The 16,377-nt window shown below is 41.1% G+C and overlaps 2 protein-coding genes across 3 annotated transcripts in view; both read left to right on the top strand.

Annotated features, from left to right (window-relative positions):
• The window catches only part of pyroxd2 (pyridine nucleotide-disulphide oxidoreductase domain 2), a 5,230-nt gene extending 1,662 nt beyond the window's left edge, over nucleotides 1–3,568 (top strand). Inside the window, exons 7-16 of the mRNA XM_019864652.1 lie at nucleotides 84–145; nucleotides 227–324; nucleotides 517–658; nucleotides 742–876; nucleotides 969–1,041; nucleotides 1,613–1,766; nucleotides 1,852–2,003; nucleotides 2,395–2,501; nucleotides 2,694–2,814; nucleotides 2,894–3,568. Coding sequence (XP_019720211.1) covers nucleotides 84–145; nucleotides 227–324; nucleotides 517–658; nucleotides 742–876; nucleotides 969–1,041; nucleotides 1,613–1,766; nucleotides 1,852–2,003; nucleotides 2,395–2,501; nucleotides 2,694–2,814; nucleotides 2,894–2,964 — 1,115 coding nt within the window. The 3' untranslated portion in view covers nucleotides 2,965–3,568. The remainder of the gene's footprint in view (nucleotides 1–83; nucleotides 146–226; nucleotides 325–516; nucleotides 659–741; nucleotides 877–968; nucleotides 1,042–1,612; nucleotides 1,767–1,851; nucleotides 2,004–2,394; nucleotides 2,502–2,693; nucleotides 2,815–2,893) is intronic.
• Nucleotides 3,569–4,462: 894 nt separating this feature from the next.
• Nucleotides 4,463–15,870, top strand: LOC109512717 (tetratricopeptide repeat protein 31). 2 transcript variants are annotated; one of them, XM_019864657.1, is made up of 16 exons: nucleotides 4,463–4,685; nucleotides 8,047–8,123; nucleotides 8,221–8,301; nucleotides 8,631–8,687; nucleotides 8,758–8,949; nucleotides 9,318–9,431; nucleotides 10,396–10,441; nucleotides 10,548–10,638; nucleotides 10,770–10,911; nucleotides 11,002–11,106; nucleotides 11,189–11,282; nucleotides 11,365–11,398; nucleotides 11,539–11,613; nucleotides 11,849–11,951; nucleotides 12,028–12,137; nucleotides 13,765–15,870. In XM_019864657.1, the coding sequence occupies exons 1-16, from the start codon at nucleotides 4,628–4,630 to the stop codon at nucleotides 13,898–13,900; spliced, it is 1,515 nt and encodes a 504-aa protein (XP_019720216.1). In that variant the 5' UTR covers nucleotides 4,463–4,627; the 3' UTR covers nucleotides 13,901–15,870. The 2 variants fall into 2 exon arrangements, with proteins under 2 accessions (XP_019720216.1, XP_019720217.1); XM_019864658.1 differs by lacking the exon at nucleotides 12,028–12,137.
• Nucleotides 15,871–16,377: the final 507 nt, after the last annotated feature.

The following is a 16,377-nucleotide window of genomic DNA, read 5'->3' on the forward strand; positions in this document are numbered from 1 at the left end:
GTTTGTGTGTGTGTGTGTGTGTGTGTGTGTGTGTGTGTGTGTGTGTGTGTGTGTGTGTGTGTGTGTTTTTTAAACTATTCTAGGGTTGAAATTAGGTCGAAATATTCCAGAGTTCTACGAAATCATAACAGCGCCAATCAGTAAGGTTTGTCATTATTTATTTAGCTGAATATTTATTACTGCCTGTAGGTGGCGTCATAACGCAGCTCATGTTTTCTCGTGTTAGATCCTTAATCGATGGTTTGAGTCGGAGCCCCTGAAAGCTACTCTGGCTACGGATGGTGTGATTGGAGCCATGACCAGTCCCAGCAATCCTGGCAGTGGGTGAGACAACATATTAACGAAATGGACACGCCCCAAAAGTTGGACAGTTTGGAGATGAGGACAAGTGTGGTAGATTAAGGAATGGCAAGATGGCCCTATTTGACTTGTTTAGGTTTCATTTGGCTCTTCTTATAAACAGTGTATGATCCAGTCGAGCCACTCTGAAAGGAATTTCACATGTACATGTTGTAGGTATGTGCTCTTGCATCACGTGATGGGAGAGTTGGAGAAGGCGAAAGGTGCCTGGGGTTACGTTGAAGGCGGCATGGGAGGCGTGTCTAAGGCTTTAGCCAACGCCGCCCGATCTTACGGCGCAGACATATTCACAGAAAAGGTCACCTGACAGAAAGGCATTCACCACTTATGCAAATGTGTCACGACTGCATAATTATCTCCAACTTTGATCTTGACTTGCAGGATGTAGAACATGTTCTTGTTGACTCGGATGGTGCTGCCAGGGGAGTTGTGCTGAAGGATGGCACAGAGATTCAGAGTAGAATTGTACTTTCAAATGCGACCCCTTATGTCACGTTCAAGAACCTCATGCCACAGGTTGAAAAAAAAATATTAAAAATTAGCAATAATAATGGCTGCACAAGATGAGGTTTTTTTTTCAATTTCCTGTTTTTTAAATTTTTTTATAGGGTGCCCTCTCTGCAGAGTTCTTGAAAGCTGTCGATCAGATCGATTATACCTCACCTGTCACCAAGATCAATGGTAAATAATATTTGGGCCTTTTATGATGCAACTGTCTAATCCACTGGAAATAAAACAATTAATTTCAAATAGAGTACAGTGGTTGTGTTACATATGGGTAGAATATAGCAAAATTATTTACACAGCAACGAACCATATTTGGAAATATTAGTCACAGTGGATGCCATTCACCATAAGCAACAGAAAGCATTCAATTTTCTGCACTTTGCCATTAGCTGAGAAAAGTAATAATAGAATGGAAATATTTCCCTTCGAAAAATTGACTACATTGATATATTGTAATAAATAAACATTACATTTTAATAGTGTATCGCTTTTGCCCAAATATTGAATTTTCAATTATTCAGTCTCAATACTTGCAAACCAATTTCATAAATGTTCCTCTCGGTTCGATAACTTCAACCACAGCGTTGAAACAGACTAATGAAGGCAATGTCACATCGCTTGCTAATTCAGCAGAGGCTTCTTTTCATCCCATGTCAGCCTTTGCTGGCTCCACGCGGTTTTAAGTGTGACTTTTCCTTTTTCTTTTTTCACCCCTCACACCCCTCTTCTACCTTGGTATTAATAGTGGCAGTGGACAAGCTGCCAAATTTTCTCGCGGCTCCCACACCAGACAATAAACCAGGACCTCACCATCAGTGCTCCATTCACATCAACTGTGAGAGTGTCGACATACTGGAGGCGGCCTATACGGAAGCCATGAATGGACGTCCCTCAACAAGGCAACCTGTCTCATTATCTCACCAACACTCTGAAATGACACATGCCAAGCAGTCAAATCAGTTTTTCTTGTGTTTTGTCCTTCAGACCTATGATCGAGATGACCATCCCGTCTGTGTTGGACCCCACATTGGCGCCCCCTGGCAGTCATGTGGTGTCAATGTTCACACAGTTCACCCCCTTCCGCATCGAGGGCAGAGAGTGGACTGAGCAGGACAGAGAGGCCTTTGCAGATAATGGTTCGAAGTACTGGCAAAAAATTCACCACACAAATCAAAGTAGTATCTGTCATATATATATATATATGTCACTCAATTTCCTCAAATTGTCCTCACTAACTGCCAAGGTTTGATGAAATTATTAAAATCACTAATTAATTTGAAGTTTATTTTGGAAAAAGGGAGTCAAATGAATTTGTTTGTAATATGTATGAAGTTTGTGAGTGACAGATTGATTTGAGGGTTGGCTCCATTAGTTGTAATTCAGTCTGCCACTGTAACCACTGTCATTTTCGAATACGCCCTACATACGTATTGTTCCTGTCACTCATAGTAATATTATTTGAACTGGAACCTGTTTTAGTTTAATCTTATTAACTTCTTAAAATGCATCTATGTTTGTTTCATTCAGTATTTGACTGGGTGGAGAAATACGCCCCTGGATTTAAACAGTCTGTGGTGGGCAGGGACATCCTAACCCCGCCTGACCTGGAGCGTATTTTTGGGCTCACCGGAGGGGTAAACACTTGTGATTTGTTTGACACGAGCAACTGTTCAAACACGCCAATGTAGTTAAATGTCATTCGACTCTGCAGTAATGTAAGTGACGTGTTTGCATTGAGTCAGCATATTTGCTACTTTACTGTACTCACAAGGTGGATACTGTTGATTTTATGCCAAAGCAAAGAAAATCTCGTCTCTGCTTGACAGAATATCTTTCATGGATCGATGTCACTGGACCAGCTGTACCTAGCGCGACCTTTGCCCTCACTCTCCGACTACCGTACACCAATTAAAGGCCTGTATCTTTGTGGCAGTGGCAGTCATCCAGGTTTGCTTAGAACACTCAAGTGCCTGCTGTCAGATTCCAAAAATATACACGAAACTTTTTTTTAAATTTTTTTTTTTAGGTGGAGGTGTGATGGGGTCTCCTGGCTGGAATGCCGCACTGACTGCCATGGCTGACCTGAAACGCCACTGACAAACTATCACAATGTGCAGTAAAAACACTCCAGACACTCCTATCTGATTAGATGCTATGCCATGCACACTTTGTCATACAAAGCTAAATCATTAACAGCTAGTTTGCACGACTGACAGGACGCCTCGCTAATAGTGAAAATCCACGTATAATTGACGGCCATTATAATTGCATGCAACTACATTGCATTTTTTTTTTAACACCAAAACATCTGAACATCAGCTGGTATATACTGCCAATGTGTTTATCATTAAAATTGGGATTTGCCCCACCCTCCCTCAAAAAACAAAACTGTGAATAGGTGAATCTGCTGGTGCCAAACTGTGAGTATCCAGGGATCCACTGTATTTTTAATTGTATTAATGCTACTGGATCTCTCGTGGGGAAAAAAAGTTTGATCATTTCATGTGGAATAGTGTAATATTGCCACACACAAATAAAGATGTTTTTAAAATGTCATATGAATGTACTCTATGTATGTAATGCATGCTCAATACTGAAAACTAAAAACTGGTACCAACATCATTTCTCATCATTGCCAAAATATGTGCGTCTGTTGTGTTTTTAATGTGAAATCAAGTAAATAAAGCTGAATTGAATTTTACTAGCACTTGTCCTTATTACATGTAAAGCATGGAGGCAGCAAATATTCAGGTTGGTTACATGCCAGGATGATTTTTTTTTTCTTAGTGGTACAGCTTGCCTGACCACTTGTTGCCAGGCAGATTTAATTGTGCTCAATCTTTATTTACCAAGAGGTCATTTCCCCCATTTTTTTGCAAGTGAGTTAAAACTAACTGGACAAACTATGACATACACTTTGCAATAGGAGAGAGAGGCTGTTCCAGGGTCTTCAAGTAGAATCATTCAAGGTTCCACCGAGAGTTGATCTCGGATCACTGGATTCAAAGCCCAGAGTGCTGCCCATCACATCATGGAAACCATGAGATTTGTCCTGTGTGTCAAGCTGGATGAACTGTAAAATTCAGTTTGAAAGGTAAAAGCACCCTGCGACCCTTGTGAGGATAAAGCGGATCAGAAAATGGACGGATGAATGGATGGATGGATGGAGGTAAAAGCACACCACATTAATATACTGAATTTGATTATGGACTGTACTTGAGCTAACCTCAAGTACAGTCCATAATGAGGTTTGAACTCACGTTAGAGTTCCAACCATGACACAATGGAACCATGCATTGATGACCGATTTTGACACATATCTGCCCGATCCAGCCCATCAGGTCTGTGTCAAGTAATAAAGTGCAATGTGGAGTAGTACTGATCAATAGACACGAGGATGTGTTCACTTGGAAAGACAGAACAAAGGGCAGCATCTGCAGGATCTGGTGACAATTATTATTATTTTGGTAACGTGTATTCCAAAATGTGATCTTATCAAAATGGAATGTTGCTATTATCAGTACATTGGAATGAGAACTATGTGAGATCGGGTTGGGGGAGACAAGGTGTTACTGTGCCTTTAAGACGCCACTCGAGCTCGTCAGGAAGCGGCTGGAGACTCATTCGCCTCCGGCAAGGATACACTCCCACTCCGAGGCGCCGCAACCCCGACGCCACAGTTGTCCGGTGTCCACGCCGTCCCTAGTCTGTCTTCAAACGGATTCTTCGGTGGGGCAACTTCGGGGCACGATAATGCTGGATGGTTGCGCTCATGAAAATCACCCGAGACATATGTCGCCTGTTGGGGCTCGCCAGCGGTAAGACACACTTTACCTCAAACTTTTGAAAGTCGACCAAAAGTGAGCAAACACTCCTTTCGAAGCCTTCGGCGAACAAGAGCCAGTAGACAGACTCCTAACTCGTCGTTTTATGTTCGTAACGTGGAGATAAAAAGTGTGTTTTAAGATGAGTTCGCGGGTGGGACAATGCCAGCTACACCCTTTTCCTCGAACCACCTTTATCAGTGCATGCCATAAAAATGAGCTAATGCACTTCTATAGATAGGCCGTATCATTCAGCTGAATGTAGGATAATGAAATATTCAAATAGATAAATATGTGGATTCATTTTCAAACAAGAAGGATGAAGGGAGTGAGGGGAGAGGAGAGGCAGCACGTTGGAATGAAAACAATGCCTCAAATCGTTGTCTGAGGCCTGCAGGCAAGTACAAAAAAAAGTAAGGACATTTACGTTGGCTGTAATGCTGTTATTTTATGCTGTCATTGGGTGATGAATGAAAGACAATACAAAAAAATGGAATCATTGATGTCGTTATCGTTTTAGAGGTGCAATGATTAATTGACGACATCGTTATGAAAATGATCTCTGATGAACGATGAATCCTTTCAGCCTCTCAACAGTCAATTTTCTCAGACTTCTGTAGTCCTCCATGAAAGCAGACTACTGTAATTCTCTTTGTGTTGAGTCAAAATAAAATATCTGCAGTGATCCTCATTTTTGCCCATTTTGATTTCGTAGCTGCAGTTACATTAACGTTTATTCATTTTTCATACTACAGTATTGTTGTGTAGTGTGTGTGTATGTAAAGTCACTCTTGTCACACAAAAACCCAGGAACTAATTCTATCATGGGCCACATGTGTCATCCAGCGTGGTCGTGCCCAAAGCTCAAACTGACATTACCATTGTCCCTCGAGTTGAGAGTTGAGCTGGCATTCTTTTCACACACTAGGTTTCGTGAACTCAGCCTGCAAGTGACCAGTGTAATGCTGTCCAAGATGCTAACACATCAACAGTTGCCTCTATAGCACATTCGCCCCGTGTTACACACCCCAGGAATTCATTCCAAGAGAAGAGTCTGTGAATACTAACGAGAAAAACAAAAACGCTTATCACAATCCTACTCCCACTCTCACACTAATCTAACACTAATCTAACGCTCTCATCATGCTTGTGCCTCACTCTCCAGGCATAACCACCCTACCCATGTTTGATCCAACTATGACACAAGCATAAAAAAGTTGGTTTGGCCTGAAATCGATTCAAAAAGACACGCGAGTGAGATGCAGGGATGATGTGCTCAAGAGTTAACTGTTACTCTTTTGCTAGTCACTTGTAAGCCGAGTTCAATAAACAATCTGTGGAGTGCGCATACGCTCCAAGTGTATGCGGTTGTGAGTTTTTGCGTGACAAGAGTGACTAGACGTATTAACATTGTATGAACAATGAATGAATGAATGTTTACATAACCCTAAGTATTCATCTACATCCCCGCTTGAGGAGCAGAGATGTAAACATTGTACCTCACGATGAACACAACAGTGTATATTCTTTGGAAACAGATTGCAGGATGAGATATTCTGAATTAGAAATTTTCCCTTGGATGTTTTTGTTTCATTGCAATTTTTTTGTCTTTTAACGGTTTGTCATATTTTTTTTCAGTAACACAAACATGTGGAGAAAAGATCAGACATTTTTCAAAACCCATTAAACATTCCAAATCATCAAATATACAACACATGTTGATGCTGTGAAACGCTTTACATTTCTGATGTCTTCTCGCAAACGCCTGTGGTATGTTTCTACAAAATACTTTTTTTCTCCATTCAATAAAAACAGAAAACATAACGCACATAGTTTCTGTTGTACAAATCACACCAAAGTAGGAGTTTAAAGGACCTCAAAGTTCTTGTCGCAGCCTTTTTGAATTGTGCATTCTTGTGGAACGAGCCTTTCTTTCAGCCAAATACTCTCAGACCAGGAGAGACAGAGGTGCTTTTGTTGCTGCTCTCCAACCACCTTGAAAGCATGCTACAAGAACCTTCCGCTAAAATACTGTAATACAAAAACGAAACCGAAAGCATCGGAGTGGATCGCCAGACATGGAATGCTGGCATTCTTTCAATGCAATGTGAAGGTTTTCCGCTAAAGACAATTCAAACGGGCAACATTGATCAGTCCAACCAATCATACAAACAATTAACATTGAGATGCGGGACTGCTGTAGAAAGCCTGAAATCGTCTCAAGGGTCACATTTTCATTTAATACTATTTCACCCCACTTGAACAAAAGGAAACCTGACATCACACCCATTCTCACGTCTCGGTGTGTTTTGACGTCCTTTTAGTGCCTCACTGTCATCTGCGGGACTTTCACAGTGGTGTTTCTGAGAGGAAAGTTCTCAGTGTCAAACACTGCTGCGGCTTGGAGCTGACCAAGTGTTCTAGTTCAGTTTCCTGTGAATATGTCAGCCTTCCTGGGTATTTGGATAGAAAACTATGATCTCATCTCTGATATCTCCCAAGATGCGTCATCAGAGGTCAATGAACCTGAATACAACAAGGAAGTCCATGTTTATCTGGCATCAATGTGTCCAGGTAATCTTGCTATCTGAGCCAATCAATCTGGAATTTACAAAATGTAAGTTTCCACCAGGCAATACATTTCAGTTCAGCAGTCTTCATCACAGCTTGCAATGGTATGAGTTGTACTGTTTCGACTGCAGCATAACCTGCCGAGAAATTTTATAAAGATGACTGGAACAAAGTTCCATTTCCAGGCCTGCAGTATACTACTCCTTTAAGATACCATAACACTAGTTAGTCTTTCTTACGCTCACTCATCCATCCTGTATTTATTTACAAAACTGAAACAGACACTTTTGCATTGCGTGAATCGACATTTTTTTTTCTCCCCTGCCTCATCCTGCTCGATTGTGATGCTGTCATGATGACAAATCTGTTCACAGACATACTGACAGAACCAGACAAAGTTGCGAAAGCCACAAGTGCAAATTCCTTCTTTGGTAGGCGTGTCACACACACTCAGGCAGTTGTACACCGAGTGCCGGCACTTTTCCATTAATTGGTGAAAACAGGAGCAAAATAATTGAACGTAACCCAAAGTCCACATGCCAAACTGGGTTTGAGGTTACCAAATAGAATTTTAGAAACAAAACTTCAATCTGTATGCATGTAGGTGGGGAAAACCATTGATTGGTTGAAATATGATTAGCGGTTAGCGACTTCAGTGCCTTCCGCTTCTTTGGAAAGTGCTTCAAGTGTGTTTTCATGTGGACGGAGTGTTAAAATACCGGACTGAAATAAGCAGTTTGTGGTAGCATACAGCACGGACATAACGAGCCTTTCTCCCCGACAGGTCCACCTCCACAGCAGCAGGAACAACAGCTGGACTGCGGTGCCGCATCCCCTGATGATGCTGGCGCTTTGTCGCAGGTAAAGAAATAGTGTCAAAGCTGGCAGGGCAATGCCAACACTGTATAGTGAAAGCTTCATAGTGCCACTCTGACCGTCCGTGTGTGCCTGCGTTCAGGATGCATTAAATGCCGACGAGGATCTGAGCGAGGAAGAGAAGGTCAGACGCAGAGCAGAGCGACGCAGGGCAAAGAGAAAGGTTAGTGCACACATTTTGCTCCTTTTGAACATTGCTGTGGTAAGCATTGCACTGTATCTTCCTCCAGTGTGAAATGTTCCCAAACTTTGGACATTCTTTGTCTTTTGCGCACTTTCTCCTGGCTCATTGCCATCACGCTGATTTGTTTCGACTCGCACTGGTGCGTGTGACTGCAGTGACATTAGTCCGTGTGGAAAAATGATCCCTGCAAATATTTTGCTTCAATATTTTTTTTTTGTGTGTGTGTTTCAATTCCCGGTATTAGATATCAATTTTTTAATTTTTTTTTTTTTTTTTACTGCCACTTCAATTTTCAAATGTCTTTCCAGCGCCGTCGAAAACGGAAGAAGTCAGAACAGGTGAAACAAAGCGACAAAGACGAAGAGGTAATCGTGTTTTTTACATCTGATTTTGATGCACTACATTGAATAATAATAACATGGTCCTTCTCGCTAGGCTGAAGACGGCGCAGCCGGCGACTCGGAATTGGATGACAGCGATTCGGAAGCGGAAGCTCACGTGGGGGGGCAAACACATCTGCAAGAGGCCGACAAAAAGGATGCAAAACCAGCTGCCGCACACAAGCTCACTACCTCCAAGACCACCGCTCCCTCCAGAGGGCGTCGGAAGGCCACATCAACTGAAGAGGTGTGGGCCTGTTCACCTATTACGACAATCCTTAACCCTTGCGGGAGCGAGTGGGGAACCAATGACCCCACAGAGGGTTTGGTTTGGCCGGACATACGATTCCAAAAAACAACACCTCAGAGGACCTTCTTATGAAAAGCCCTCAAACTTTTAATTGAATTGATATTTTTGGATCATTTTGTATTTTCCTCAGAGGATTTGATACAGGAGTCTTTAAAAATTCTTCCTGTAAATCTTACATAAAAAAAGACACTTAAACCTTAAACCCGAGCTTTTTTTTTCCCCTAATTGCCCAGCCCTCTCCTCCCCTGCCCAATTTGACTTACTCAGTCACTAAGTCTTACAATATATCTCGCTGTGGTCCACAGGAGCAAGAGTGGGACGTGAGCAGCGCCTTCTTTGCCAACGCTGCCAGCCACATCAAGCCTAAAGGAACATGCCGCAAGTCCAAAGAGAACAAAGAGAACGAGGCCAGAAAGGAGGTACTTGACATGTCATCTCACGTGATGAGGCGTGTGTGTCTCACTGTTTGTGCGGCACTGATGTGTTTGTTCCTCTGGGTGGTGCAAAGTCTGATGTCTTTAAAAAAAAAAAAAAAAAACAAGACTTTGCACCACCTTTAAATGTAGCAGCTGGAGGGTGTGTACGCGTTTTTGGGATGGGCATTAGACTACGGGTACATTTCCATGACAGGCTATGGGACAAAGTCACAATGAATTGATTTTTTTTTTTTTTTTTTTCGGGAGACCTTTCTCTGAATGATCTGACTTATGTTGTATGAAAGAGGAAACATGTTACACAAAGAAAGAGCTGTGTCATAGCGTGAGTGCAGCTCAACTTGCCATAGTCTATTTTGGCAGCAAACCAGTTAAGACTGAGTCACCAGGATGTCTAAACATGTGCTTTAAGACACGATTACTCAATGACCAACCAATTCCACACAATTCTTCATGCCTATCCGTAGTACAGATTGTAATATTGTTGTCACTTATTTCGGCAAGTGAAGTTGTGGTGGAGTGGTTAGCACGTCCGCCTTACAGTTCTGAGGTTTAAATCTGGGCTTCCTTCCGCTTTCCTGTGGCTGTGCTGAGTTTGCATGTTCTCTGGTCGTGCAGCTTCCTAAAGGAACTAGTCCAAAAAGATACCAGAATCTAAATTTAATCATGAATCATTTTAGAGATGATGTTTGATTTAAAATATCATCCTTTGTTTGTTTGTGTATTTTCGGCATGGTCACGCGCAGGTTAAATAAATGTAGATCAAAATTATGCGTCGCCAAGAGTGAATTATTTTTGTATTTGGAGATCTGCCATATACCATTCACCAATACGCTCCTTTTGGCAGCGACTGCAGTGCATATCATTATTCTTTATGCTGTACACTATCTGCCTATCTGGATGTATACATTTGCAGCAGTGAATTGAAATGATGTCGATGCCTTTGCAGGCAAAGGTAACTGACATCACGACGAAGAAAAGCACATCACTTGCTGGTAAATAATGACTGAAAATACGAGTAACATTCAAGCCCGTTCAATTTTCAGATTGGGATTGTGCAGTTGCATAGTCACTGACGAGCACATTTTTTTTTCACTGTAGAAAAAGGAATCAAGCTCGTGCAAGAGGGGCAGTACTCGCAAGCGGCTCGCATGTTTACAGAAGCCATCAAATGTGATCCAAATGATTACAGGTGCGTCATCCATACTTGTATTTATTCCTTTCTTTCTTGAGTGTTTACTTTTAAACATTCATTTGTCAATGACATAGAAATGGCGTGCTTGCTGGAAATATATGTTGTGCTTCAAATTGATGTTGCTGCAGGTTCTTTGGGAATCGGTCTTACTGCTATTACTGCTTGGAGCAGTACTCTCAGGGCTTGGCAGACGCCGAGCAGTCCATCCAGCTAGCTCCGGAATGGCCCAAAGGACACTTCCGCAAGGGGAGTTCTCTCATGGGCATGCAGGTGGACTCTCGCGCCACACTCGCGTGACGTGACTGCGAGGTTTTTCACGAAAGAATAATCGGTTGACGACAGCATGCGAATGTGTCTTAGCGCTACAGTGAGGCGGAGAAGGCCATGGAGCAGGTGCTCAAACTGGACAAAGACTGTGAAGAGGCTGTGAATGAACTCTACAACTGCAAAGTGCTGCAATTGATGGTGGATACCCATGAAAATATTGCCTTTTTTTTTTTTTTAATGATGAAATTGTCGGAAAACATGCTACTTGATTGTGCTTCAGGAGTTTGGATTTGAAGAAGTGCAGTGTGCGTCGCTTTTGGAGAAATTCTCAACGGTGCAAGCTGTTTTGACATCTTATTTCGATGCTGCAGGAGGTTAGTTCATGCTCATGTCACATAGCAAAGAAGCATTTTGGACGTCATCAATATATCAAGCTTTTGTTTCTTTACTTTGCAGCTACAAGCCAAGATCAATCACTTGTACAACAAGGGTAACGTGATATTAATACTTAGCTTGACAGTGGTTGACACAGTTGATGACATCTGACAATCAGTAGACATGCATGAGACAAATTGTATTATATTTGGGGCAGGGGGGGATCATTTTACATTCCTTCTGTTTTTCCACCAGCCCTTGCCCATCCCTGTGGGTGGGAAATGTGACGACGGAGTTGACAGAAAAAGACCTAAGGGATCTTTTTAAAATGTACGGTAAAATCTTTGATTAGTTATCGTTTCTATTTTATGGCAACCATATGTAATAATATGACCTAAATAACACTTTATCATTTGGATAGTACATTAGCTTGTACAGTAAGGGAGGAGATTTGCCTCGCTGTCATTAACACCTCAATCTGTAGCCTCTGGCATAGAGGTTAAATACAAAATGTTGTTTTCTAAATTTAGTATTTGACCAACTGCTTGTGTTCTTTACATGGCAGGTATGGCGAGATTGAGAGCATCCGTGTACTGCACGAAAGGTTTTGCGCCTTTGTTAATTTCAGGAATGCCAGTGACGCCGCCCGCGCCATGGACAAACTCAACGTGAGTGCTATGCGATTTACGTTCTCTTTTCAACGCGGTCACATAATAAAGGCCATTTACGTTTACCCTCCCTCAGGGCCATTTTATTGAGAACACACGGTTAGTGGTGCGCTATCCGGACCGTCGCCCTCACCGAGTCCTTCCTACTCCGCTCGGTGTCACGCAGCAGGTGGCCGCTGCTGCTGGGTAAGAAGCACGCCATTGTACAGTGGAGCCTTGACTTTTGAGATGAATTCGCTTTCGCTAGTAACGTGAAAGTCACGTCACTCAATCATCTTCTTGTTGAAATGAATGGAAATGTCATTAATCCATTCCAGCCCCACCCAAAAAACACCCAACTTTTTTGTAATGTGTAAACAAAGAAACTAGCACTCTACAGTATTGTGTGTTGTAAGAACATAAATAAGAAATGGTTCCAGAGAATACTACAAAATTAAACAGTTTATCAAAGGCCAGTAGAATACATACATAGATTTAATGATTAAACAGAAGAGGTCTTTTGCAATTAAGCTGCAGTATTTTATTTTATTTATTTTTTTGCTGAGCATAATGATGTTATTTTTGTTAGCCCGGTAATAACATTTCTTTTGTGTGTTAACATGAAGCTAGTTAGCTAATGTTTTATAGTTTGAGTCAATACACAATGATTTCATGTTTAGTTTTACAACACACTTCAACAGGGAGTGGCAGCCAACAGCTTGAAACAAACATTTGGCTTCTTTTGCTCTCCAGAATTGCTCACGATCTCTTGCTTGTTGTGAAGTTTGCTAACATCATATAACTCCAAATTTTCCCTCCAACTCCAAACAAAAATTCGGCCGAGTCTTGGCCCGCGCCATGGACAAACTCAACGTGAGTGCTATGCGATTTACGTTCTCTTTTCAACGCGGTCACATAATAAAGGCCATTTACGTTTACCCTCCCTCAGGGCCATTTTATTGAGAACACACGGTTAGTGGTGCGCTATCCGGACCGTCGCCCTCACCGAGTCCTTCCTACTCCGCTCGGTGTCACGCAGCAGGTGGCCGCTGCTGCTGGGTAAGAAGCACGCCATTGTACAGTGGAGCCTTGACTTTTGAGATGAATTCGCTTTCGCTAGTAACGTGAAAGTCACGTCACTCAATCATCTTCTTGTTGAAATGAATGGAAATGTCATTAATCCATTCCAGCCCCACCCAAAAAACACCCAACTTTTTTGTAATGTGTAAACAAAGAAACTAGCACTCTACAGTATTGTGTGTTGTAAGAACATAAATAAGAAATGGTTCCAGAGAATACTACAAAATTAAACAGTTTATCAAAGGCCAGTAGAATACATACATAGATTTAATGATTAAACAGAAGAGGTCTTTTGCAATTAAGCTGCAGTATTTTATTTTATTTATTTTTTTGCTGAGCATAATGATGTTATTTTTGTTAGCCCGGTAATAACATTTCTTTTGTGTGTTAACATGAAGCTAGTTAGCTAATGTTTTATAGTTTGAGTCAATACACAATGATTTCATGTTTAGTTTTACAACACACTTCAACAGGGAGTGGCAGCCAACAGCTTGAAACAAACATTTGGCTTCTTTTGCTCTCCAGAATTGCTCACGATCTCTTGCTTGTTGTGAAGTTTGCTAACATCATATAACTCCAAATTTTCCCTCCAACTCCAAACAAAAATTCGGCCGAGTCTTGGCTTCTTTCTGAACAAAAACTCACAAGTCGGGTCATTCATACGTCAAGGTACACCTGTTTTTTTTTTTCTGTTCTTCCCTTTAATATATATACTTAAGAATTATTGACCCGTGTCTCCCTCCTCTGTTCTCAGACCACGGCGGCGAGGCCCCGTGAATGGAGACGAGTGTTACTTCTGGAGAACCACAGGCTGCCATTTCGGAGACAAGTGTCGCTATAAACACATTCCCGATCAAAAAGGAAACGACAGGAAGCCGTGGCTGCCTTAAACTCGAGCTTCTTCGTAGTTTACAGAAATCCAGGACGCACCGTCGAAACAACTGGACTGTACGGTACTAAGCGGAGCAGCGTCTCTCGGCTAGTATGTAACATACCCTGGTAAAAATGGAGCACTAAAGTCAAGGTCAGTACCAGCACTCAGGTTCAAAAGCATGAGAAGTCAAGCATGTGCCACAATGCCCTGGCAATGGGATGACTTGGAGCACAAAACAAGGGAGTAACAACATTGCCTCATGCTCACATGATTGCACGGGCCCCGTGCCTAAAGCGGTCCAAGCAAACCTCGCCGACACACGGTCCCGTGTTTTCTATTTTGTTTTCTTCTGTCTAAAGTTGATACACGACAAACCAATGTAAGGCCACCCTTAAAAGAAAGACATGGAAAAAAAGTCAAGTCAAGTTACAGGACTAAAATTTGGAACGTACGAGAACGGCATTAAAATTTGAAAAGAAAAATACAATTTTTTTATTGACTCACGTCCAAACATTATTGTCATCATTGCCGTGTTTATTTTTTTTCTCATAATATCCAGATTTTAGTCTTATAAAATGAAAGCCTTTTGTAATATTATGACGATATTCTTGTAAAAATTTTTTTCTTGTAATATAACAACCATTTATTTTGTCAAATAAGTGGCTATTTTGAGAAACAGCCACATTTGGAATGACCATTTTCGTATAACTACGACTTTATTCTCATAAAACATATTTTTTTTCTCTCATGACAATTTTTTTGCTCTTGAAGTGTGTTCACCTTTAGTCTCAGATGTGAAATGAGTTTATTCTTGTACTATAACATGTTTTTTTTTATCATGTAATGTTTCCATTTTACTCTTGTAATTCCTTGACTTGACCCCATTCTTGTTTTTGTTTTCAATATGGCCCTAATATGATGTGGAAAAAGCAGGCTCAAACTTTAAGACTTTTAGTTCTCATCATCAGCCTCTCCTTAAAATTGGACTCAACTTTTTGTGGTCACCTCCCAATCCAACATCAGTTTTTGTCAGAACTCCAAATAAGAAAACGAATGAAAACAAAAACTCCAGGGACCCGATACTGATCCTTGTATCTTCGCCTTTATTATTAATTTTTTAAATGCAGTGTCAACACATCACTGTTGAATCTATGCAAAAGAAGAATGTAGACTTTTTTTTCTGGACAAAAACATACACACACACACACACACACACACACATATACTCTGTCTGGCCACGACACTGTAGATCCGCCCTGTTGCCGTGTCGCGTAAAATCTGCAGGGACGGTACTTTGTTTTAGACGGTGCAGTTCATGCAAAGTAATGTTTTGTGATCGGTCAGTATTTTGTTGAACCAAAGAATCCGGTGGGTCTGCATGAAACAAAAAGGCCTTTGCATCAACACTAGTGCGTTAAAATTGATATCACCCAACAGCAACCTAACTGCCATTTCTAGTTTAAATCCACACTACATTCAGAAGTAAAAGTGACAGTATTTATTTCATATTTATAACTGTTCCTCTGTTTTTTTTTCTATTGAGTCCTGTCACATGATATAGAATAGGTTGAACAAATGTGTTTAATACAAATTGTTTTAATGTTAGATGAGCATTCTTATTAAGCACACTTTAATGCTAACACTGTTTGTGAGATTTCTGCTCCTCTTCAGTTATTTTCTGAAAAAAACAATTTGATACCAGACTTGATAAACTGTCACATTTGTTTAATATACGTATTACATGCTTCAATGTTAGCTGCACATGTTTTAAGTTCTACGTTTCTTGGCTTCATTGTCGCTTTTATTTGTGCGTCTCACCCATTTTCCAAGAGTTATTTCAGGAAAAAGGCATTTTAAATTTCAATGCACACATTCGGTCTCCTGGGCACTGCGTTGTTGTTGTTAATCTGTTGAATATTTCGTATTTTCGTCACTGCACTGCAATAAAGAGTGTTTTGTATTTAATAAACGTTTTTCAACTCCTGATGTTCACTTTCAGGAATTTCCTTGTGATGTTTCTTGTTTCCGCTAGGTGGCAGTGTTTCACATGCTAAATTTCCACGTCTTCCTCATCTCATTCAGTCAAAAGAATGCCCCCACGCCCAACCGGAATACAACATTCCTATGCATTCAGTTCATTCTTAACACCAAAATCACAGCATAAGAGAACACTGTTTTGGTGATACCCGTGGATTTTTTGCGATGTGTGGGAAAAGCACAACGGGAGGAATGAAAGGAAAAAAAGGTGTCTGTTTTGCCACAAATGGCACTTAATGGCTGCGTTATTACTCCTGTGACTTTTATGTGCACGTCTGAGTCTGAAAAGCAATAAATGAACCGGTTACTCCTGTTAATGTACAATATACTCCTGTTAAAAGGTATGGACTCAATTAGTGGGAGGAGAAGGCATACTAATTAATAACTAGTACTTGCACATGACCATTTTTTTTGTATAGGCCACAATTCAAAACTGATGATCTTGGAAACTCGTGA

This window comes from Hippocampus comes, unplaced genomic scaffold (assembly GCF_001891065.2).
Source record: "Hippocampus comes isolate QL1 unplaced genomic scaffold, H_comes_QL1_v1.1 scaffold108, whole genome shotgun sequence".
NCBI classification, from domain to species: domain Eukaryota; kingdom Metazoa; phylum Chordata; class Actinopteri; order Syngnathiformes; family Syngnathidae; genus Hippocampus; species Hippocampus comes.